Source organism: Falco biarmicus, chromosome 7 (genome assembly GCF_023638135.1).
Source record: "Falco biarmicus isolate bFalBia1 chromosome 7, bFalBia1.pri, whole genome shotgun sequence".
NCBI classification, from domain to species: Eukaryota; Metazoa; Chordata; class Aves; order Falconiformes; family Falconidae; genus Falco; species Falco biarmicus.
Window position 1 is genome coordinate 66,809,115 of NC_079294.1, and position 23,119 is coordinate 66,832,233.

The window sequence follows — 23,119 nt, forward strand, 5'->3', positions numbered from 1 at the left end:
CCAAGAGACATGGTGGGGGTTGGGCTGTGGAGTCTGTATTTAAGGTGGTTTCCGTGATCTGTCCATATTATGCTGCTAGTGTAGGATGTGAATGCATCTGGCAGGGAGCCGAGTCCCGTGGAAATCACTGCACATTGTTGGATGAACAAACTGTTAAGAGTCTGTCCAGCTCTCAGATGAGAGTGCTGGTTTCAGGCAAGGGCAGCTCACCCTTTGTGGGGCACACTGGAGCTGGTGTAGAGCTGGTGGACTAGTGAAGAAGTCCAGCTCCTCTGCTTGTGTTTGCTCATGGTCTTCGGACTGAGATCGTGGAGCAGCTATATGGTGAGGGCTGCTGATACCCAGGCACGGTTTCATCTCTGAGTCAATTTAATCCCTAGAAGCAGATTGGAAAGTGAGCAAAATGTTTATGGTCTATGCTCTGATCCCGTAGATTCCCAGCAGTGTAACACAGGCCGAGAGCAACTGGTGTTTTACTAACATGGTTTTCTCTTCCTTCTTTGACATATGCAGGCTTTGTGTGTGAACTGGTCAAACCTCAAACTGCCCTGGGTGGATCTGGACTGGCTGATTGATATCTCCTGTCAGATAACTGAGCTTGATCTGTCTGCCAACTGCCTGGTCTCCCTTCCCTCCGTCATCCCATGGGGCCTGATAAACCTTAGGAAGCTCAGCCTGGCTGACAATCAGCTGACAGAGTTACCCAGCGTACAGTCATCTGATGAAATTATATGTACAAGGTGTGTGTGCTGGATGCCTACAGCAAATGAACCTGTACAGAGAGCAGGTGCAAATGAGTCAGTTGTGCTTGTGCGAAACTGTGCAAGTGAAGAGCATGTGCAGCAGCTTCTTGGTTTATTTTCTGTCTGCTACAGGGTTTAACTTAAGATTTGCCCTTTTGCGTTTTCAGTGTTTCCAAGTTAGTTGTCAGGACAATTGTAGGGACTTTATTCTTGTATTATCTCATGTCGTTTCTCCTTTTCTTCACTTCTGGTGAGCTCCACTCCTCTAAGTCTAAGCCTTGAGCTGACTCAGATTGATATTTGCGGGCTGGTATCAATTATCTGATCTGCTGTCTATCCAGACCTCTTCTGTCTGCCCCTTGGAAGGGTTAATTTTCTAAGTAGGGTTTTTTGCTTTGCATTGTGAGGACACATTCCAACTGCTTTCATTTAGATCTAAAGCTGTCCTGGTAAAACAGCTGTCTAGGCAACAGGAGTCTTTGCTAGCATTTTATGGATGCCTGACTGAGTATCTTCTGTACTTACAGGTTACTGGAGATTGATGTGTCCAGCAACCGGCTCTCTACTCTCCCTTCTGGATTCCTACACCTTAAAAACCTTAAAAAACTCATCGCTTCCAAAAACTATATGGAGAAGTTATTTGATGAGGAAAACAGTACGTACAGTCCAGTATTAATGCTTAACATTTCAAGGCCTGGTCTGTAAAGGCAAACCCCAAACTGTTGTAATAATGGCTTAAAGAAAGTATTACCTGGAGATGCTGAGCATCTCGCAGTCCGGTGTCTGAAGTACACAAAAAGGCCTGGTTGGTTGGCTCTTATCTAACAAGTATGCAGCATCTTGCTGGATCAGACCGCTATCATACTTACACCGAGTCCGTAATGTTTGGTGTTTTCTAGCAACTAATTGGATTGGTTTAAGGAAGCTGCAGGAGTTTGACGTCTCTGACAACAGGTTGGTGGAACTTCCAACGGTTTTTCTGTACTGCTTCAAGTCCCTCAACATACTGAATGTTTCCAGAAATCAGCTGAAAGTGTTTCCAGACCCCTGGGCCTGCCCCTTGGTAAGTTGAACTGCTCTGACAGAGTCATAGGCTGAAAAAAATTCTGAAACAATGCAAAAAAATAATCTGTCATGCTTAAAAAGCTATCAGGCATCTTAGACTAAAAGGTTGTTCTGTTTCTGGGGTAGTGCCCCTGCCTGATTCAGTTTATGGGTCTCTGATCAAGTCTTTCTGAGGCTTTACCTTGATCTCACCATGTTGATGACATTGGTGGAAAACTTCTAGAAACATGTCTTATTTGGCTGTGTTCATTTTCTCTATAGTTCATATGAGCAGAAGTATTGTTAGGATCATTTTACAGAATGCTCAGCTTACATTCAAGGTTAACTTTGCCCAAACCCATGGCTAATGAGGGCATCTCTATCCACCTGTCACTGCCACTTTATTCCTCATTATTACAGGGGTAGCAGGAGAACAGTTTACTTTGATGAGGTGTTGGTTTATGGTTGAAAAGCAAATAGGAATAATTTTCAAAATAACTGTTGAAATACCTTTTGCCCACCAAAGAATTTGCCCATCAATTAAGTGAGTACATGTCCTCAGCAAATCCTATGTGCCTGCATGCATAGTGATTTATCTAGATCAAAATATCTTAAGAGATCACCTAGAATAAATTTATTAGTGCCTTAAACATGTGACAGCTGCTTTACCTCGTTATTTAAAGAGACGATTACTATGCTATAGGTGTTTTTTCTTTTATGTTTTCCAGAAATGTTGTAAAGCATCTAGAAACTTACTGGAGTTTCTGCCTGACGCATTGACTATTTTCTGGAAAAATCACCTCAGAGAAGTGGATTTTTCTGAGAACGCACTAAAAGAAGTTCCACCAGGACTCTTCCAGCTTGAAGTAAGTGTCATTTCTTCCAACTCCACAGTACTTCTCTTGACACGTACTCAGACCTCAAAGCTGTAGCAGTGGCTACATAGGTAGGTAGGAGACAACCTGCTGTTTTGAGTTGATGAGCACAACAATTGCACAGAGCCTCTGAGCAGCCCTAACCCCCTGAATGGCTACATTCAGGCCCTTGGCCGGTGTGATACGGTATCTAGCTTTTGACACAGATCTTCTGAGAACTCTGGATATCAGTGGTTTTCTGATTTTGGGAGTGCTGTTTGGAAGAAGGCAAACCACTGCATTGCAGCTGCAAGCTCCAACCACTGCAATAGAGATGTACTCAAGCGTGCTCACAAATAGTTGTTTTTTCTTAATCCGGCACACCGGTGTTGTGTAAGTAAGGATTAGTCTGTGTTGAAAAAAGCATGTTTGAATGCCCTAAACAATGCTAGTTGGCATCTGTCTTATCTTTAAGCTTGTAGATTAAATACTTGCCAGTGGGCATCAGAGATCCGTAGTTTTACTTCAAAATCCTTCAGAATTTGTGGCTTCACATGGTTTCAACATGAAACCAAGCAGAACCTGCAGGTTTCCTCCAAGCTTCCCTTCCAAATTGTGAAACTCAGGGTCATGGAGATGGAAACAGAGGTAAATCTTTGTGCGGAAGTTTCTTGATTTTCACTGCTGGCCTCTGCAGGAGGGATGGAGAAGTGATGGCACATATCCATGTCCAATTTGGATCTCAGGAGTCTGCTGCAAAGGTGCCTCTTGCTCCTGCATGGAAGAAAACAGCTGAGGGTCATTTGCTCCCTCAGTTCTTTTTAATGATTCCTGCAGATTTGGCTTTGCTTTCTGGTAACCATTTGTTTTCAATTGGCATTTTCCCTGAAATAGAACAAATCGTATGGACTATTGTCTCTGAAACTTGGTTTTTTTCTGAATGCATTAAAAATAAGCTCCATGGGTGGGAGCTACCATGGTAGATACTAAACACTAGATGGTGCTTCAAGGGCACGTTTCTTTGGATGCCGCTGCTCAGAGGCTGCAGAGATGTGAAGGCACCAGTACAGGGTGTCAGAGAAGACCTCAGTACAATCTCTGCTGATGCTCGTGTCTTGTCTTTGAAGTTAGTGACAACTTAAATAGTGCCAGTTCTTATGCATATCTCTTCAGCCTTATCTTCATAAAAGAAATGGCAGATATTTTCAGTCCCCCAAGGGCTACAGTGTGGTGAGCAACTGGAAGGTGAAAGCCTATGCCTAGATCAGCCCTGACTTGGACTACTCCTTGATTGTAGAGTTTGTGTCGGTGAATAGGGCTGCAGTCACGCTCCAGCCCTCTCCAGAAGTAGATGTGGGAAGGTGAGAAATGGGCAGTAACATGTTCCTACATACGACGTAAGAAACATTATATGTTCCTACGTTAGTACGTAGGAGCAACAGTGAGCTGTCTTTTCCCTGGGAAAAGCTGAAAGCAGAGGAGGCCTGTGACTTGAAAGCATGTTTCTGACCTAGGCTGGTAGGACATGTAGTTTACCACTGGCCTTTGCTTGGTTTGTGGAGGGGTCTTAAGAGTAGGACTAGGATCAGCTCACAGTTGTTAATATGATGTATATACTAGAAATGTGGTGTTAAGAGAAGCAGAGGCTTTCTTGGCTTTCTTGTCACCTTCTAAATGAACCATCTGTACATGTTCCAAGCCACGTCTTGGTTCTCTAGACTAGTTTGCCTCTTTTGAAGAGAACTGACCCTCTCTGGATGGAAGTATTCAGGTAAGGCTCTGTTCAGCATTTCCACGTCATGAGGTGACCGAGGGAGCTTAAACTGGATGCTGCAGTGCTGTCCCTCTGATATAATCTAACACACCAGAGCCCTTTTTGCGCGCTGCAGCAGTAAGTTTGAATGAAGTTTGCTGCTGCCATTGTCTCACTTCTGGAGGCACACGTTCTTTTCCTGAAAGGCAGCAAAAATGAAGAAGTTGGAGATGAGAGAGAAGAGCCAATTGCAAAACAAGGACTAGTGATCTTCAGAAGTACAGAAGAGCCACAGCCAGTTCAAAGTCACTAATTTTCACCCTATGGAGCAGGCACGTAAGCAATGCATATAGTCTCACCAGGCTCTCAGCTCTCCTGGAGAGTGTCCTTTGTTAGTGTTGGGGGGGATCATGTAACATGGATACAGTTGACTGAAAGTGAAGCACCCCGGCTAGACCACACAGAACCAAGTTTGTGCTAATTCTAGAATGTGTAGCCTCCCTTTCCTCCAGCCCCCTGCTCAGGGGTATTTTGGGGGAGAAGTTTGAAGCATTGTCATTGAACAGCCCCATGGAGAGAGCTCGACGCCAGGCGCCGGAGGAGGACTGCGTCTTCCTTCCAGTGGGAAGTTCAAGACAGTGGAAGACTAGTGATGGTAAAAGCATTGGCTGTCAAGACTCAGGTGTCAGGGAGACTTTTATAGTTTGTACGATTGTGCAGCCCTTTCCTCTAGTGGTTCGCTCTGCCTATCTGCAGTTCCGTGTCGTGCTGTACCCCCCCCCAGCCCCACCAAGGCGCGGTGCTGCCCCTCTCCGACCGCTAGAGGGAGCGTTTTGCATGGCAATTGCCATTCCGGCAGCTGCTCCTTGTCCGTGCCTCATGTCACATGGATACCTCGTATTTTTCCAAACCGAGAAAAGGGGAGGAAGGCCAACAGGCTGGCTTCGTGAGACACCGTTAATTGTGCTAGGTGAAAACGGGCATAAAACTTTTATATGATGTGGAGGGCATAAAACATTCAATACACTTAGAGCTGAAGTCTCTGCTGGTAAAGCATGATTTCCACGGGGTATAATTCATTAATACCACTGGACTTGTAGCACGAGATAATTCAGCTGGCATTCTGCTTATCTCAGTTTTCGGGGGGGGGGGGGGGGGAGTTGCAGAATAAACCTGGCTGGAAACTTTGCATAGAAGACTTTTTCAGTGGAAAATTGGATTTCCAACCAAATTAAAATGATCATGTGAGCCTTGATAGTATTTTTAAGGACAGATGGAAGAGAATAAACTTTATAAATCTGAATGGGAACTGCATTTTTTTCTGTTAAATTTATTAAATTTAAAGTGGAGCTTGTGTTTAACCTTATTCATGGTGTTTGCAGCTGAGTCCTATCTGTATAATGTTAACTATATGGTGTTAATCAGCTAAATTTCTTGTTTTTACAATTTCTGTTCCTGGTGTGAGGGGAAAAAAAAAGTAGATAAGTGACTTGTATAAATCTTTAAAAATATTTTCCATTTTAATATACATGTATTAACAAAACAATTAAAAATTTTCCTTGAGTGAAATAGCTCACATTTTTAAAATTGATTTTATGCTTGCACAACAGGTGTTAGCTCACTCTGACACGAGCTTGCATACACATATAAGACCTCTCATCCATTATGTGTCATACCGCATAGGTAAATCATACTGTTCTTTTCCATTTGGAAAGGTTTCCTCACTGAAAGTAAAATATCCTTTTATATGGGTTGTTTCCAATTGCATCTGTCAGCAAGTAGACTAATAATCTCCCAGAACTAATAGTGGTGTTGCTTCGTGCAGAAAATATACTTGCTGGAGACAAGAAGGAAATGTTTGCATGCTAGGCAGCATGAACAGGGTGTTCTGATGAATAAGATGTACTTTCTTCATGTTTCTGTTATTTAATAGCCATGCTAAAAAATCTCTTTCTGTATGTTTGATGGACTCTGTCTTCTAACTGTAGGCTATTCCTCTTTTAGGCTTTGGTGTCCCTGAAGCTTCTAGGAAATCATTTAGTTACATTGCCTTCACAAGATAAGTGGAATTGCAAACAACTTAAATCGCTGGATCTTTCAAAAAACCAACTTGGGAAGTAAGTGTTTCTTTCAAATTTTGTCTGAGAAAACAAAAGCTGAAGAAATAATAGCAAACTCAATCCCTTGTGTAATACAAAGGGTGTCAGCAGTGAATTAATTACCTGGATAGAAGGCATTGATATCCACATACCATGTCTCTAAGTCTATTGTGTGTCTGTGACAGTGATAAATTATCCTTTTCTGATTTTTTTTTTTGGCATTTAGCACACTATAGCATTTATTAAGTAGATAGATTACTGATAAGAGCAGTTTAATTTCAGAGCATGTAGAAGTTTCTTTAGCCCGGTGTGTGGTTCATCACTACAAATACTAGGTTGGGGGAAGGATATCTTAACCATAAACCATCTGGCTGGACTGCAATTTGTAGTTAGCGTGGGAGTATTGTTTTGGAAAAAATGAAAAATCTTTGGTTTTTAATTGGAAGTATAACCAGCTGCAAGTTTGTAGAGAAGACTGAATTAATAAGGTCATCCAATAAAAGAGTGGTGTTCTTCTGTTTAGAAATCACAATAGGGATGTTTAACATAGAGTGTTAAAGGTCCCTTATCTTCTCCAGAACTGCACTGAATTGTGTCATACCTTCTCATTTGGGTGTCTGTCCAGCAATTTTTCTGGATTCCTTACGAGTTGCCGTGTCAGTTGCAAAAGATAAATTACTGGTATTTGAGTGTCTCAGTGCATTTCTAGAGCCATGTTATTGGATCATCTTGTCAGAGACTCTGGTGAAAGAAGGGAACGGCAGCAGGCCGGTTCTCCAGCGTTTCTCTTGAAGCTTGTTCAATTTGCTGTTTGACAGCCTACTTAACCTTGACACCCATAAAGTCGGGGGTCAAGTGCTCTCACCCTGGGAGCTGAAAGTGCTGCCTGCAGAGCTCTGTTAATTTGCCAGAGGAAAACCATTGGGCTTGGACAGGTGTCGGTGCTGTCTAGCTCTGTCATTGAGCAGCAGGTTTCAATCCCATCTCTCAAAAGCAGACAGGAACCTGTAAGAGCTGTGCCATGAATCCCACGGCCTTGTCTGGGGCTGGACTCTGCACTGCATAGTGTCCTGGGCATGCAGCTCCAGCACAGTTCTCAGCTGCTGCGTCCAAGCTCTTTTCTGCACATGTTACCATTTTGTTTGGCCTGCAGGAGTGACGAAGGATTTAAAACAAAGCGGATTCCCTTTTTCACCACGAAGAGCAGGGTGCGCTGTGGCCCAGAGGCAGGTAAGGTACATGACAGTGCAAACACGGGAAAGCAAGTGCTGAGAATGCCAGGTGACCTGTGAAGCAGCAGGAATCTGTGGAATTTGGTTGGAGGGAAATCAGTGTAAATTCACCTGCAATTTTAAGCGTAGCACCATTTAAATTAAGAGGAAATATGTTTAGGTTAAATGTTTCTAAAGAAATGATGCAGCTGGTTTGTACCATTAATATAGAAAGATGAATGAGTGAAATGTGTTTCTTTCACTGAGCTTTTATTGTTTTCATGAAGGTTATTCTTTTTAGCCAGAGGACTAACTGGTGTGTTGAAGGGGAATTAACTCATAATTAGTCTTAATATTCTTAGGACTCCTTCTGTTGCTGAATGCATGTTTTCCCCGTCTCTGGGATTCGCACCCACAGTTTGGGGCAGAGCAGAAGAGATGTTCTGGATTAGTTCACGTGAAATCCCAGAGAGAACAAAGGAATATCTGAAGATATCTGTACTGCTTCCTGCTCTCTGTGGGATTCATCTGCATTTCTTTTTGTTTGTTTGTTTTATTTTAAAGCACTTGGAAAGCTTTCTCATTTTCTGCTGCCTGAAGAATGGCTTGCTCTGAAGCATTCTTTGCAAATCGCAGAGTGGAATAGAGCTGGCGTCTTCATGACGCACATCCAAGCAGCCTTCAGCTGTTTGCGGCAGGGAGAGGCTCTCCTGCAGCAAATGCCTTCCTCGGTTCCCCTGAAAATTGTGCACAAGCTCAGGTCAACATGGATAAGTAAAATTGGTAAATGCACCAAGTACAGCCATAGCTATGGGTTAGGACTGGAGGTTAGGTCCTGCTCACCTGGGTGGCAGAGGCTGTACCTGGACCGCCAGGCAAGGCTAATCCTACCTCATTTTTCTGTCCATGGAAGTAGAGGCTGCTGTGGCAGCAGGTGCTGTGTGTGCATTCTGAGGAGGTGAAAGGATTGGTCTGCACTGTTTTGCAAGTAGGAGATGGAAATAGAAATGGTGTCACATTGCTGAAATCCTGAACATGGAAGAATTGGAAAAGGAGTCTGAATCTTGTGAATCTGTGGAGTCTGACATATTCTCAAATCTTCTCTGTGAAGTGCTACAGCAGCGTTTCCCAGTGGGGAGAGAAGGGCAGGAGCAACAGACGAAGGCAGCTAAAACCAGCTATAAAAGGGAATTGCTGTCCTAATGGAAATTTCTATGTGCTGCAAACCCAGCATAACCCCTCTACATAAAGGAGGGGAGCGTGGACTGAGCATTAGTACCATTTGAAAAGCCTTGGCACATCCTATCCTGGTGCAACGCTGAGCTGCTGGAGGTTGCCTCAGGTTGCAGGAGGGTGCAGAGTAGCCTACCTGGCTTGTGCTGTGCTTGAATAGCCACAGCGACAGAGCAAAGCCAGCTCATCTTTTTCTGTCTGTTTCTCTGCCAAGTTTAGCTTGGTGAGACTAGAGGATGTGGCCAAGAATTTAAAGAACATCGAGAGAAAACAGAAGCTGGAGTTCATCAACTGTTCACAGAAGTCTCCTAGCGAGGTGGGGGGCAGGTTTTCATATGATTTTACCAACAAAGCTATTTACTTAAGTCTAGATTATTTAAAGAGAATAATTTATGGATGCTGACTATATTTGATCGATAAATCTCAGAATAACTCCTTGCACACGCATGTGGTGTTGGTGGCGTTTACTCATCCAAAAATATATTTTCAAGATGGGATTTGTTTTATTTTTTCTACAGTTCTTTAAAAGAAAATTTGAGCTGAAGCCAGAGAAATCATAAATAACTCATGAATAAATAATTACAATTCATAAACACCTCAGGCTTGCTTCCAATATAGTACACTCCTTTCCACCTGGGACTCTTCGGTGAATTGAGAGTATTGCTACTATTTTAGGTGCTTGCTCCTACGTGTCCAAGAGGACTAAGTCTGTCTGTGCCAAGGTGCATACTGAAGAGAAACAATGAAAAGTTTAAGTCCAGTGATGAGGCAGAAAGGAAGTGAATTAAATCCATGAATAAGCCTGCTGTTCTCCTAAAATAATCCCAAAGATGATTTTTTGTTTGAAAACTCAAAGGCGGACTGTGACAGCCTGCCCACACCAGAGAGTCCTGTCACGTATATAAAACAGCCCTGCAGACAGTGGGACTCTATCTTACTTCTTTTCTGATCATAGTTCAGGCTTGAAATGCTGTTAATGTTAGAGCTGGGGAATTTTCTCCTGAGAAAACTTCTTCCATTTTCTTTTTCTTTTTTTTTCTTTTTTCTTTTTCTTTTTTTCTTTTTTTCTTTTTCAGCTAAGTCTGGTTACAGTTCCTCAAGTCTTCTGTGTGAGGGAAGGCGATCTTGGTGGAAGTGCCACTATTCTATCCTTGAAGAAGGGTGTGTCTTGCATATCAGGGTGTTGCTTTTATTGACGGTGGAAGCAGCAGATGGTGCTGGTTGTACTTTCCTAATCAGAGACTCAGAATTTGCTTGTCCCTGTGTGGCCTAGTTTTCCTTGACTTCAGGATGCTTCTTGGTAGATACATGCGACATTCTTAAGACAGCAACACAATTCATGGCAGCTTTTCATGCCCCTATCCCAGGAGTAATTTGTGGAGCGAAATGATGCTCTTTGAAATCAGCTGAATTTCCCTTTGTTTGAACTTCTCCAGCAGCAGCAGCAATTCAGCCATGCAGTTGTTGCGATTATTGCTTGGGTTACTCCCAAAACATGCTGGTTGCTGCTTAGACATGTAGGAAGTCTGAAGTGCCCTGAGACCTTGCAGTCTAAAACAAAACAGGGGGGTAGATGCGAACAGTTTTTGGAGGCAACATAGGTTAGCAGTCTGTCAGCTGCAGTTTGGGTTTTCTTCTCTGTTGTTATTGACTTTGATCCACCATAAATTGCTCCAGGATGCAATGTGGGGGCCTGAGCATAAATTTTGACCGGCTTCTGGCTTTTCTCAGGCAACATGGAAAAAACATGTTGAAAACCAGTTGTGCCTGCAGTTAGGCTGCCAGCAGTTAGGCTGCAATACAAACAGTTCACAAGGTATTACCAGCTATTCAGCAGCAAGAAACACAACGCCACTTGTCCTCTGATGTATAGTCATCTTGGCAGGCCTAGAGTTCCTCCCTCAGCACCGCAGAATTCAGTCACCTGGAGCCCATCACCTTCAAAGATGCGCATCACCGTGATTTTAAAAAATTGAGATGTGAGCGTTGATGTGTAATTGCCAGTGAAGGCCATTTGCTTTTCTGCTGTTGCTTCATGGTGATTCCTGCCAAGGAACATGACCTCATGTCCTGCCTACAAAGTTAAGGTGAAGGCTTTTGGTTCAGAGCCTTGGTGCCTGTTATGTTTTAAAGGTGCAATTTGTTTCCTGTCTTGTTCCAGGTCCTTTTTTGGAGTTTCCAGCATTTCTGAGTGATTCTCTGGAAGTCCTTTATCTGAATGACAATCAGCTGGACTCTGTCCCGCAGTCCGTTTGTCATCTGAAAGGTTTAACAGAACTTTACTTAGGAAAGTAAGTCTGTGTCCTGAAAAAGCTATGCAGTATTATTTCCATGTTGTTTTAGTGACCAGTCTTCTGTGGAGCCCCACCCCAGATGTCCAGTGCTTTTGAAGTCAAAAAGCTGGAAATAGTCAGCCCCTTGTTAGAACCTATGCCCATCATTTGCTTTAGATAAGGAGGAGGCTAGCCTTTTGAATTAGGGAAGATGATCTAATGCTTTGAACACAGGCCTGGGAATCTAATGTGCCTCTAGTTCATTCTGGCTTTTTGCTGTCAGCTTCTGTAGCATTAAAGTCAGTAACTCATCATTTTTGCCTTTATTTCCTCAACTATCCAGTAAAGATGATTAGACTTGTCTGCCTCAGAGGATAAATTGAGGTTATACATCACTTTTAGGATGGAAATTACTATTAAAGTGCTGAGTAGTTTTATTAAAATGTTAATGGAAGATTTCTGCAAGGAGAGAATAGTGTAATCTGAGAGTCCGTGAGAGCAGCTACTTACACACAAAGCCTGGTTGTTGGTAGATTTATTTGTTTTTGTACAGTAACCCTGGTATCCGAGAGCTTCCTCCAGAACTTGGACAGCTGGCTAATCTCTGGCAGCTGGATATCGAGGAACTAAATATCAGTAACGTTCCTGCAGAGATCAGAAAAGAGGGTAAGGCTGATCCTGTGTGTTCTTTATTAAATTGACTGAACATATAATGAAAATCGCTTCCTTTTAACGGTCCTGAACAGGAACAGACAGTGTGTGCCCAAGCCCTTGTTGCGGTTAACTGGAATTGCATAGGGAAACCTACACATATTTGCAAATTTGATAACCAGTGCTAAGCTCTGGCTATATGATCAGTTTCAGATAGATCACATGTTAAAACGATGACTTATAAATGCAATATTTGATTTGCAATATGCATGCCGAATAAATTCCATAGCTTGCTTCCTGAATGTGTGTACTTTAGGGTATTTAGAGAGTCTTTCTAAAGACTGAAGTGTTTAGGATCAACAGTCACAGTCACATTGAAGTGACTATTGTAAGCTGCTAGATTTTTGGATCTATTACAGTACTGTCTTCTTTTTTGTGTGTTTTAATAAGAAAATCCTGTGGGAACAAAGTTATTAGGAATTAGTCCTTCTCCAACACACTGTTGAAGCCTAAATCTAATTTTAACTGGAAACATAAAAGTAGAAGGAAAAACTGAGTATTTTCCAATACTAAATTAGTATTTTATGTTTCCTTTCAGCTTCTGAAGCATACGAGCCACAGCATTTGTTTCTTCTTACAGTGCTCCATTGTAGAGTCACAGAGCAGTGACCTTTTTCTGGGGTCTCTGTCTCAGGTTTGTCACTAGAGGTTTCTTTGTTTATTCTCTGGGTTGCCTCAGCCCGCAGCGAAACTGTAGGGAAAATATTAATTCAGCTGATGTGTTTGCAACAGTAGGTTTTGTGCAGTCCTGCTGTACATATGTATGTTTGTAACTGCTAACCACAGATAAAGCCTGTTCACTTCCCCCCCATAGGCCCTAAAACAGTGCTGGCATACTTAAGAGCACAGCTGCGCAAAGCAGAAAAGTGTAAGCTAATGAAGATGATCATCGTCGGTCCTCCACGACAGGGAAAGTCAACGCTGATTGAGATCCTACAGACAGGAAAAGTCCCTCAGATGATGCACAGCGATGCCACCATACGTACAACAAAGTGGGAGCTCCCCAAGCCAGTGGGACACAAGGCAAAGGTGAAAAACAGTCAAAGATCCTTAGCCTCACTGGAGTATTTGAGCCCTACAGTGTCCCTTATGGGCTGAAATTGCATGCCCTTTTACAAAGAACCATTTCCATCACCTGTGAGCCAGACGTTGCAGGTGATGTGGTTTAGACCCATCACAATTCCTCTGTTTCATTTCCAATTGGTAGTAGAGGACAATTCTCTTTTCCTGAGCACTCAGCTTTGTGTCCTAAAGAGAAAAATCCATGTGTAGGCTGCCCAAATTACTGACTCTATACCAGCTCGAGTGGGTTTTGGACACCAATTCTGAGAGAATGTTTTAAATCAGCTTTTCTAAAGCAGATTGTCCTTGCATTTGAGGCCAGAAAATGAGACATCAGTACCTAAAGTTGGACTTTCTCGATATCAGAACTGTCCTAGGTGGGGAAGGTGGGTAGAAGGTAGGATGCCTGACTTCTGGTGTGATCCAAGGATGTCTACTGTGTACCTTAAACTCCCAAATCTCAGATGGCTCATTCAAGGAGTGTGTCAACCCATACTGAACTCATTTGGACAGCACTGAATTCATTCAAGCATTTGTAGGTAGCCCTGTCCACCGCCTGCATAGTAACACAGGGTTTAGAGCGTGCAGAATTGGTCCTGAGGGTCCTGAGGTCTTGTAGAGCTGAGGGTGTGCAAACACATGGCTCTCCCTTCCCGGATGACAGCCATGACCGCCAGACTGTTTTGGAAGGGACGAAGGAGCCTGCTGAGTTCAGCTCTTGTACAGCAAAGAGTGCCAGGCCAGAGACAGAAAGAAAAAAAAGCAAGCACAGCCTGACTCCTTAAAGAAAAGACTTTGGTGGGAGAAGAGATTTGTGTATTTTCTATTGAAAAGCAATTTAATAAAATAAAAACCTAGACAGCCTCAGAGACCTGGAGTGGGATCAAGGTGCCGAACGGGCTTTTGTCCCTACCTCTGAGTCTCTGTCACACCATACAGTCACCGACACCATACAGACACACAGCTGAAGGTTTTTGGGATGAAAAAAGCAGTCCTTGTGCTAGTTAGGACTTGGTTTAAACAATATGGAAGTTATTCCAGCTGTTTCTGGGAGGCTTCAAACTGGGACTATGCGAGGAGCCCTGCTGAGATACTTAACTCCTTGCTGAAATCTCATAGGGTAACTTGTCATGTGGGATCAGTCAGTACTTGGACCTGGACCAGTAAATGGAGCCCACTTGGTGTTTCGTGATGCTCTGAGGGTGATGGCTGGAGCAGAGTTTATTTTTCTGCTCAGTCACAAGCTTCTTGCCTCCCCAGGGCCAAGTGATTTAGGAGCAGAGCCTTCAAGGTATGTAGGTGCTTCCTACTGCAACTGGGAGCCTGAATACTGTGTCAGAGGAGGGCCATGCTCCATCCTAGCGCTATTGTGGGGCTGCATGGAAGGATGGCTGCTGAGATACTTGGAAGGGAGCCAGGGCTAGAGGCCTCCGTTTAGATGATTCCCCAAAAATTAGCGAGTCAGATTTACAGTGGCTGTAATTGTGGCCCATCTCTGATGTGACGCACCTATCGGAAGCCTCAGAGCAACATGCAGGAGGTGTTTATGAAAAGCTTGAGAAGTTTCTCATCTTCTGAGCATCTTATATTCTGTTTGGCTCAGTTAGGGCTGAGCTCAGTGGAAGTGATTTCAGCAGGGGGTTTCCTGTTCTCCATAGCAGTGGCAGATAAGTAGCTGCAACAGTCCTGTCGAGCGTGGCACAGACAAGGATGAAACAGTTTCTATTCCAGATGCAGTGAAATACTGGGCTCAGAATGAGACCCTTGTTTGTACTGGAGAATCCGCAGCATTAACTGGAGATTTACCAGCATCAAGGGCACCTCTATCATTTTAGCAGCAAGTAATTAGTCTTGATTTCCTGTGGGGAAGTGGTAGCCATGCTTAACAATTGCTTGTTGATTTATCTTTCCTGGAGGCACAATTAGGACATTGAAACCCTTCTTGTGTCATACATTATGCAGGCGTAGGTTTGTACTTTGGCTATTATCTCCCTGTGATTTACTGCAACCGTTTGATTTGAACACTTCTCTTTGTCTAAGTAGGTTGATTCAGTGGAGTTCAATGTCTGGGATATCGGAGGCCCAGCAAGCATGTCTACAGTCAATCAGTGTTTCTTCACAGACAAAGCATTGTACATAGTGGTATGGAACTTGGCACTGGGGGAAGAAGCTGTGGCAAACTTACAGTTCTGGTTGCTGAACATTGAGGTAAGAAGTCACTGGTGGACTCTGGGGTATCTATTTATCAAGTAGTAGCTCAGCACAAAGATACGTGATTATTACAGATTCTTTTTGGTCTGCTTTCAAAAATTCCGCAAGCTATGATTTTTTCATAGCTTTTGGAATTAATTTTCCATTATGCTGTAGGCATATCGTTATATTTAATGGTTTAAATTTATCATTTGCTTTGTTCTCCCTCACACACATCAGAGAATGAAACAAAAGCTGATTTATAAACCCCTGCTAAGTAAGGCTGAACATACTTAGTTTGGAATTAGTGTTTGACCACACTGTGCTCCGAGGAGGGTTTGAAGCATTTTCTTTCTTGTGTGGGTTAGACACACATTAGTCTTGAGGTTATATTTTTAACACTTTAGATTCAGGTAAGCTAGAGAGTATCTCCTAGACAGCTCTCAGCTGGGACTCAGAACTGCAGTGAATTCATTAGTGTTGGTTGATTTTTATAATACCATGTTCATAACTTTTTGTAAATGTTTATTATTTGATATCTGTCTTAACATTGCATACACAAAAATGGGCTCTGAGCCAGTCCCTCTCAAAAAAGAAACATCTTGATGTTACAAAAATATTAGCTTAATGGTCAGCAGCAGTCAAAAACCCAAACTAGGTTACAAAGCTGAAATCATAACTATGATATTTCAAAAATGTATGATGTGCCTGTGTCCTTAATGTATCCAGCAGGTACATAGTAGCATCAGAAAAGTTACAGATAAAGATGAACATCATGGTTAAAAGTATGGAAAAAGTTTCTGAGTACACAGCAAGTAAATAGACCTCTTCAGCTTGGGAAAGGCAAATGAGGAGGGCTGCATGTAGACTCCTCAGGGTAAGGGGAAAAACCACAAGGGAGTCTTTGTTCATGATCTTTTATTATAGAAGAATTAGGAGAGATCAGATGAAATAATGAGATGGTAGCTTTGAAACAAACAATAGGAAGTATCCTGAACACAGCAGATAGCTAACCTGTGCAATATATTGGAACTATGATGTGCTGTGGATATCAGAAGTTGAAAAAACAGACTGGTGGAAGAAAAATCCATCAAGTGCTATTAACTGAGAGATACCATCTCGTGGTCAGGAAATTGATGAGCAGCCTGCTGCTGGATGCTGGGAGAACACACCAGGGAAAATAATGTCTACATGCTTACCCTGTGCCTATACTCTCCATTAGCCTCTAGGCAGAATATTGGGCCAAGTGGGCCCCTTGGTCTGGCATGGTACAGCCGTCACTTCTGCATCTGCACAGGGTTTGAGTTTGGTGTCGTTCAGGTTAGGATATTTCAGTGGGCGTCATAAGAGACAAATGGATTGACTGCAAATAAGCATGTATTTCTGCATCTGAATAGTCTTCTGTGGTCAGAGTAATTTGGATCGGCAGCCTGACCCCTGCTTAAGCCTGTGCAATCCCATTGTATTTGGCAGCATGGTCCCTGAAATCTGGATACATTCCAGTGCTGTAATGCAATCATGGAAGGGTTGGAAGAAACCGCAAGATCATCTAATCCATTCCTTTGCATTGATTTAGGATTAAGTAGATTGAGACTTTTCTAGCAGTTTATCTCACCTCTCCATATACCTCCAGGCAAAAGTATGTGTAACTTCCCCAGGTATCCATTCCAGAGTGTAACTAGCCTTTTTCAGGACATCAGAGTTAGATCTTCTGGCTACAGGTTAAGCTAACTTATTTTCCTTTGTCTGGGTGGACATAGTCCCACCATTTAACTGACTTGTAGCAACTTAATGCCACATAGCAACTCCCTTTATGTTAAGCCCTGATGTAATGAGGCCAGACCGACAGTCTCCCTCTTTGCAGTAGCAGCAGATGATTAAGGCATGTTCTGTAGGAGAACTTCTGTAATACCCAGATCACTTGTTGCTGTTGTCAAGCTGCCTCCGTTTTACATACATTCCATTTTATTAATGTATATGACTACCCCCTCTTAAATATTATACTTTTCACATGTCCTCGCTGTATTTACCACGATGTAATCTGGATGATATCATCATCAGTGTTTCCCCTTACAGGCCAAAGCTCCAAATTCAGTGGTGTTAGTGGTAGGAACACACCTTGATTTAATTGAAACAAAATTTCGCGTCGAGAGGATAGCAACTCTGAGGGCATACGTCTTGGCTCTCTGTCGGTCTCCGTCTGGATCCAGAGCAACTGGCTTCCCAGATATCACATTCAAGCACCTGCAGTAAGTCCTTGTGCCTTTATGAAGCTCAGTCACTCTATTTTATGTCACTTCAAACAATTTTATAATACTTGATCTCCTTGGCAACGGAACTGATTTAAAGGCTCGTCAGCATTGCGTTTCATCTATTTTTGACTGAGATAATGTAGAATAATCAGAAGTACAGTGTTGCTCAGGGGTCTGAGCGTGGGCCTGAGAGCTGGAAGATCCAAAGTCATGACCTTGGCCAGTCTGGTTTAGGGCTCCTGCTCCACTCAGGTTTCTCACCATTAAATGGTGATACAGTTTTATTAGTCACAACGAGAGAAGTAATTGATTAAAGATTGAGTAATTAATGCTGCAAAGCTTGAGAGCATGACTGCTCTAGTGTGGGTGCCACAGGGTTTGTTAAGAGGGGGCTGTGTGGTAACCTTGTTCTACCTGATGTGAGAAAGCTCACGTGGCAGTGTTGGCAGGATGAGGAGTGGGTCAGCCCCCTGAGCCCCCAGCAGTTCAAACCTGTGCCATCTGAGTTCACCGGGTGGGATAACGGAGGGGTGGTGCTGTCTGGAAGATCAGTGTCAGTCAGGCCATGCCGCCTCTGCAGCTCCCTCCCTTTGGCTAACAGAGAATGCCCTTGGAGAGAGGAGGCTTCTCTGGCTGGGAAAGAGGTGAGTCTGCCAGCCAAGGGAGCGCACAGCACAGGTGGAGCATGGATTCAGCAGGCTGACACCAAACAGTGTGAAATTGCCAATGCCTGGGGCAAAAGCAGGTGGTGGCTGGCAAGTAAAGAAGGGCGTTTGCAATGTCCCCGGCACTTTGCATCTGCTGCCTGGCAAAGTCATCAGGAGACCTCCCATGCATGCTCTGCTCTGCAAATGCAAGCGCTCAGTCGAGCATCCCAGTTGGCTTTTTCCCATTAGGAGAAATACCAGGGACCCAGCATGAGGCCCAGAGACTCACGATGAGAAGGAGAAAGTTTTGTGCTTCAGTCTCTTCAAGCCTCTTTTCCTATCACCACAGAGCATCATAACATGATCTCAGTCATTTTTTCTCAAGGGGATTTTCTTCCACCTGCCACACATCCTGCACGTTCCCTTTCACCTTCCTTTTCCCCTGCATTTCTTCCCACTGGAGTCATGCCTGATTTCATACCTCCTCCCTCCCGTGCCTCTCCTTCATACCCCATTGTCCACCTGGATGGGGCTCCTCTAAGCAGTGCTCTGGGCATCCGGAGGAGTGTAAGGAGTGTTTGTTGTGAAAGCCATGTGTGGGTGAGCCTGGAGTGCTTTTATCAGTGCTGGTCCTCCAGTGTCACTCCAGTGAGTGCACACTTCCCAGTGCCACTGACAGCTAAGGTTTAAGATAAAGCATATTGCTTTAGAAAACTATTTTCTGTCTGCCATGGGAACATGTGTAGGATCAGTTAGAAAGACTCTTTGTTGGGGAAAGTGGAAGAGAACTGTTCTTATCCTGCCCACAGCAAGACCAAAAATAGTAGGAGTTGGAGAGAGCAGGCTTTTAGCTGTTAAAGAGATGATGAATGCCAGCTTTTAGGATCTAAGCATCAATTCCCAGATCACAGGTTCCAGCTGAACAAGGGCCGGAATGAGGGTGGGAAAAGGTGTCTGGTAGTCATCATCGTGTCTCTTTGATCTAAGGCAGGGAGAACTGGACTTGTCTCCAGCGACTGCCGGAGCACCATGTTTTCCTCCCTCCTGCAGTCCCTTCCAGGATGCGTGCAGCACTGAAGGGAAAGTGGGTGATGGCTTTGGTTAGTCTGACAGGGAAGTCCCCAGAGATCACAGTGCACAGGGGATAGAAAAGCGGCGCACAGTGAATGAAGCAGGCAGAGCGGAGGTTGGCCTAATATGTCTTTTCCAGGCGTCTTTGTATTTTTCTCCAAAGTTAAAAATGCTCACTGACAGCCTTCCTCCCATTCATCTGGCACAGGAAATTTAAAGTCGCTGATAAGAGAAAGTGGGCCTGGAAAGGAAGCCAGTGTGCTGATAAGGTTTGATAATCTTCACCCTTGCATGACTTTTGCAGTGAGCTCTCATGTAAGACTCTGGAAGGCCTCGATGGACTCCGACAGCTGATTTTTCACGTCACTTGCAACATGAAGGATGTTGGCAGCTCAATATGCTCACAGAAACTTGCAGGGAGATTGGTGAGAACTGTTCTTTCTAGCGGTGATCCTTACCAAAGTGGGGCGTTTTTGAGGATTGGTTTTGGATTGGGAGGTGAACTTCAGGAGTTACTGTTGATGTAGGAGGCATGTGAAGTATGTAAGATAGCTATCTGGCTTTGGGAAAAGACAGCACTATAGGATCCCTAAGATGACTGAGCCAGCTCAACTCCAGCAGAGTGATTGCTGTCTGATCCTGATCCTGCTGTTTTTCTTATGTTGCTTGTAGATACCAAGAAGTTACCTTAGTCTTCAAGAAGCTGTCCTTGCAGAACAGCATAGAAGAAGTCAGAATGATGATGTCCAGTATTTAACAGACAGACAAATAGAACTGATCATTGAGCAAACACCTGAAAATGATATCAAAGACTATGAAGACTTGCAAACTGGTAGGTCAGAGCAGACCAGTAATTTCTTGGAAATCAGGAGGTGTGATTGAAATATTCCATGAATAATAGAAAGGGGAGGGGAAGGAAGCCCACCAGGTAATTGCTGTGCAAAAAAACAGTTACGGTGTGCTCTATACCAGTGTTGAAGTCACTTTGGAAATTGCTAAGATACAAAATTAGTAATGGGGCTTTGTGGGGAGAGGGCTGGGAGGTTCCAAGGGTGATCTGAGGCTACTAATTTTTTTTTTTTTTTGAACAAGCTTTGTCTGATTTTATTTCTGCTCTGTGCAGAATTAGCGTTGCCATGTTTTCAAGGCTATCTTCTCTGTAGGGCCCCAGTCCTGTGATCTTTATGGAGGCTTTGCACTGCGGGAGCCTGGGGGAGCCCTTCCCTGTGAGGATGGCAGGAGGAGGGTAAAGGGGAGGTGTGATGGGGACAAATACTGGCTGTAAAGGGGTGAGATGTGGGTTTTACAAGTGGAGTGCCAGATAGCAGCACTCCTCAGATAAATGTTACTCTCTTGGCTTGACTGCATGCTGGCTATATCTGGTATGCATAAAACTGCACAGACTGCCTCATAGCCTTACTCATCTGCACTGTGGTTTCCTAATGCTGGTCTATTGCTGATCTAGAGTTCTTTATTTTTTGCAGCGATTAATTTTCTCATAGAAACAGGTACACTGCTGCACTTCCCAGACACAAGCCACGGCCTAAGAAACCTCTACTTCCTTGACCCTGTCTGGCTCTCAGAGTGTCTGCAGAGGATTTTCAACATCAAGAGCTCCAAGTCTGTAGCTAAGAATGGAGTCATCAGAGCAGAGGATCTCAGGATGCTGCTGGTTGGGACGGGCTTCACTGAGCAAACCGAAGAGCAGTACTTCCAGTTCTTGGCTAAGTTTGAAATTGCACTGCCTGTGGCCAATAGCAGGTATGTTGTTAATTAGAGGCTCAGCCAGGCGGGAGGCTGTCACCGTAAGTGGTTGTCTTGACAAGGATCTTCCTGTGAGAAAATATTTGAGTTCGTTACATAGTATAATGGAAGGCACCCATCCATTTGGGCTGCATTTCCTGACATGAGCATCCTTTGCTCCAAACAAGCTAGTCTGAAAACTTTCCAAGGCAGGTCTTTGTCCACTCGGTGCATTGAGGCTGCTGACAGACTCAGCCACCAGCACGGAGGGGCAGTGACACTACCAGGGATGTGGCAATGAGCAGGTGGAAGCTGTAAGCGCTCAGCTGGCACAGCTGCAGCTGAGAGAGGATGTGAGGCTCATGGCTACTGGGCCTAAAATATAGATGGGATGGAGTCATCTGTTTCCAGTGGAAGATCCTCACTCCAGACTATAGCAGAAAACTTTGGGTAATCAGTAATTATGTCAGCCCTGAAAGTAGTAGTATTTTATTTCTTGTGAAACCAAAGAATTATAGCTTTAGTGGCAATGTGATTTCCTTAATTTTTAGCCTCAGTAGGTGTTGATCAATAGTTTTCCTAGAAATGGTCTAGGAAACCTCATTCTCTTTAAATGTTAATGAGGCCTCCTCCCCTCTGCCCCCCATCTCTTTTGCTGTGGGCAGAGTTCCCTGCTATTTTTCTCTCTCCCATCTGCTTGGCGACAGCCTGTTGTTGCGTTAATGGTGAAACCATAGCCGTATTGCACTTTTGATGTGGCATTTGCATTTCACTTCCTTGCCCTTCCAGGACAGCATGGCTGCATTGCCCTGAGCCTCTCGGGAGCTCTGAATGCCAGCACAAGTGCAGCATTCTCTGTGCTGTCATTATGCCTGTCACTTATCCAGTCCCGGATGCCAACAAATTTTCTCAGGCTTAACACAGATAAAGCAGCAATGTTTCTGCTTAGTCCAAAATGCCTTTTGGACTCCTTGTCACTATCTGCCATTTTTCTCCAAGGCAATTACATTGTCTGTGCCTCGGGAACAAGGAAACTGCTTTTTCACGGCCTGCCCAGTCTTTCTTAGAACGATCCAAGCCACATTAGCAGAATATTCTTTCCCACTGATGGACTGTAGCTATAGCAGGTTGGATTAATTTAATGTTCTAGCCAGACACAGAGCAGTTATTTGTTACTGTGCTTCTGCAGTTATTGTCTAGATTGCCAGATAGGGTTTCTGTGCAGTCACTAGAGAAAGCAGCTGCCAGTTTCCCTTCTGAAAGGGTGTATGGGGGCATGTTTCACATATTTTCAGAATTTGCATTGGCTGTTGTTCAAGAGCATTGAATCACCATCTGTATTATAATCCACTATATAGTTGTGGTCCAGAAGGGCCTCACTGGCCTTCTTACACTTGTAGACCCTTTCTTGGATGCGCTGAGGAAAATTTACTGGCTGTCACAGCATGCATCCACTACCTTTATAAAGCAAGAACTTTTAGTTTGATGCACTCCACTTTTCTGCCTAAGGTACATGTGCTTTAGCTTTGTTCTGCTTGTTAAAACAGAGTTGAAACTATGACCATTCTTATTTTAATTTATAAGTCAAAGAGAAATTTTTATAGGTTTTGCATTCCAAAGATGTTTCATAGAACAGATAATTTGATCATGTAAAATGTCATCGGATGTTATGGACTGTGACATATGGAGAGAGCTGTTTTCTAGTGATGGCTGTTTTTTCTGAGCTGATATTTCAGGTTTTACAGAATACTGCAGCTGCTGGAGAGAAAACATGATAGGCTTAAAGCATTGGATTTGGACCCAGCATTAGTTCTAGTTGTGTGTCTAGTCCCTGCCACTGTTATTTTGGTCAAGTCCCTTGGCTGTTTGCCTCATTTCTGTCATTATGCCCATCAGTGATGATCTCCAGATGCCAACACATTTTCTCAGGCTGAACACTGATAAACCAGCAGTGTTTCTGCTTATAATCAAATAAGATGTTTAGGCATCTTGGAATGTATTTGGTACAGAAGAGTATCACTGTCAACAGATTTATTGGCAGGTATTGAAAGCCATAAGCTAATAATTTTCAGAACAGTTCTAGTCTTCCAAAAGGTTTTAGTTTCCCAAATACTAAAGATCAGGACAAATTAATATTCTGTGCTTACTAGGAGATCTGAAAATAATTTGAAAACTTTGTGGTCTTCTACACCAGTGTAGCTCTGTTATTTCTGATCAGTCAGGCTCAGATAGC

At 43.6% G+C, this 23,119-nt stretch overlaps 1 protein-coding gene across 7 annotated transcripts in view; it reads left to right on the plus strand.

Annotated features, from left to right (window-relative positions):
* The window catches only part of LRRK1 (leucine rich repeat kinase 1), an 83,248-nt gene that overhangs the window by 36,091 nt on the left and 24,038 nt on the right, over positions 1 to 23,119 (plus strand). For 6 of the 7 annotated variants that reach the window (XM_056346362.1, XM_056346363.1, XM_056346361.1 and 3 more), the window contains 14 exons: positions 514 to 740; positions 1,271 to 1,398; positions 1,643 to 1,806; positions 2,516 to 2,653; positions 6,399 to 6,511; positions 7,647 to 7,723; positions 11,099 to 11,228; positions 11,764 to 11,876; positions 12,736 to 12,950; positions 15,027 to 15,191; positions 17,250 to 17,422; positions 19,448 to 19,568; positions 19,816 to 19,975; positions 20,628 to 20,904. In XM_056346362.1, coding sequence (XP_056202337.1) covers positions 514 to 740; positions 1,271 to 1,398; positions 1,643 to 1,806; positions 2,516 to 2,653; positions 6,399 to 6,511; positions 7,647 to 7,723; positions 11,099 to 11,228; positions 11,764 to 11,876; positions 12,736 to 12,950; positions 15,027 to 15,191; positions 17,250 to 17,422; positions 19,448 to 19,568; positions 19,816 to 19,975; positions 20,628 to 20,904 — 2,201 coding nt within the window. The remainder of the gene's footprint in view (positions 1 to 513; positions 741 to 1,270; positions 1,399 to 1,642; positions 1,807 to 2,515; positions 2,654 to 6,398; positions 6,512 to 7,646; positions 7,724 to 11,098; positions 11,229 to 11,763; positions 11,877 to 12,735; positions 12,951 to 15,026; positions 15,192 to 17,249; positions 17,423 to 19,447; positions 19,569 to 19,815; positions 19,976 to 20,627; positions 20,905 to 23,119) is intronic. The other variant, XM_056346368.1, reaches the window with a different exon arrangement.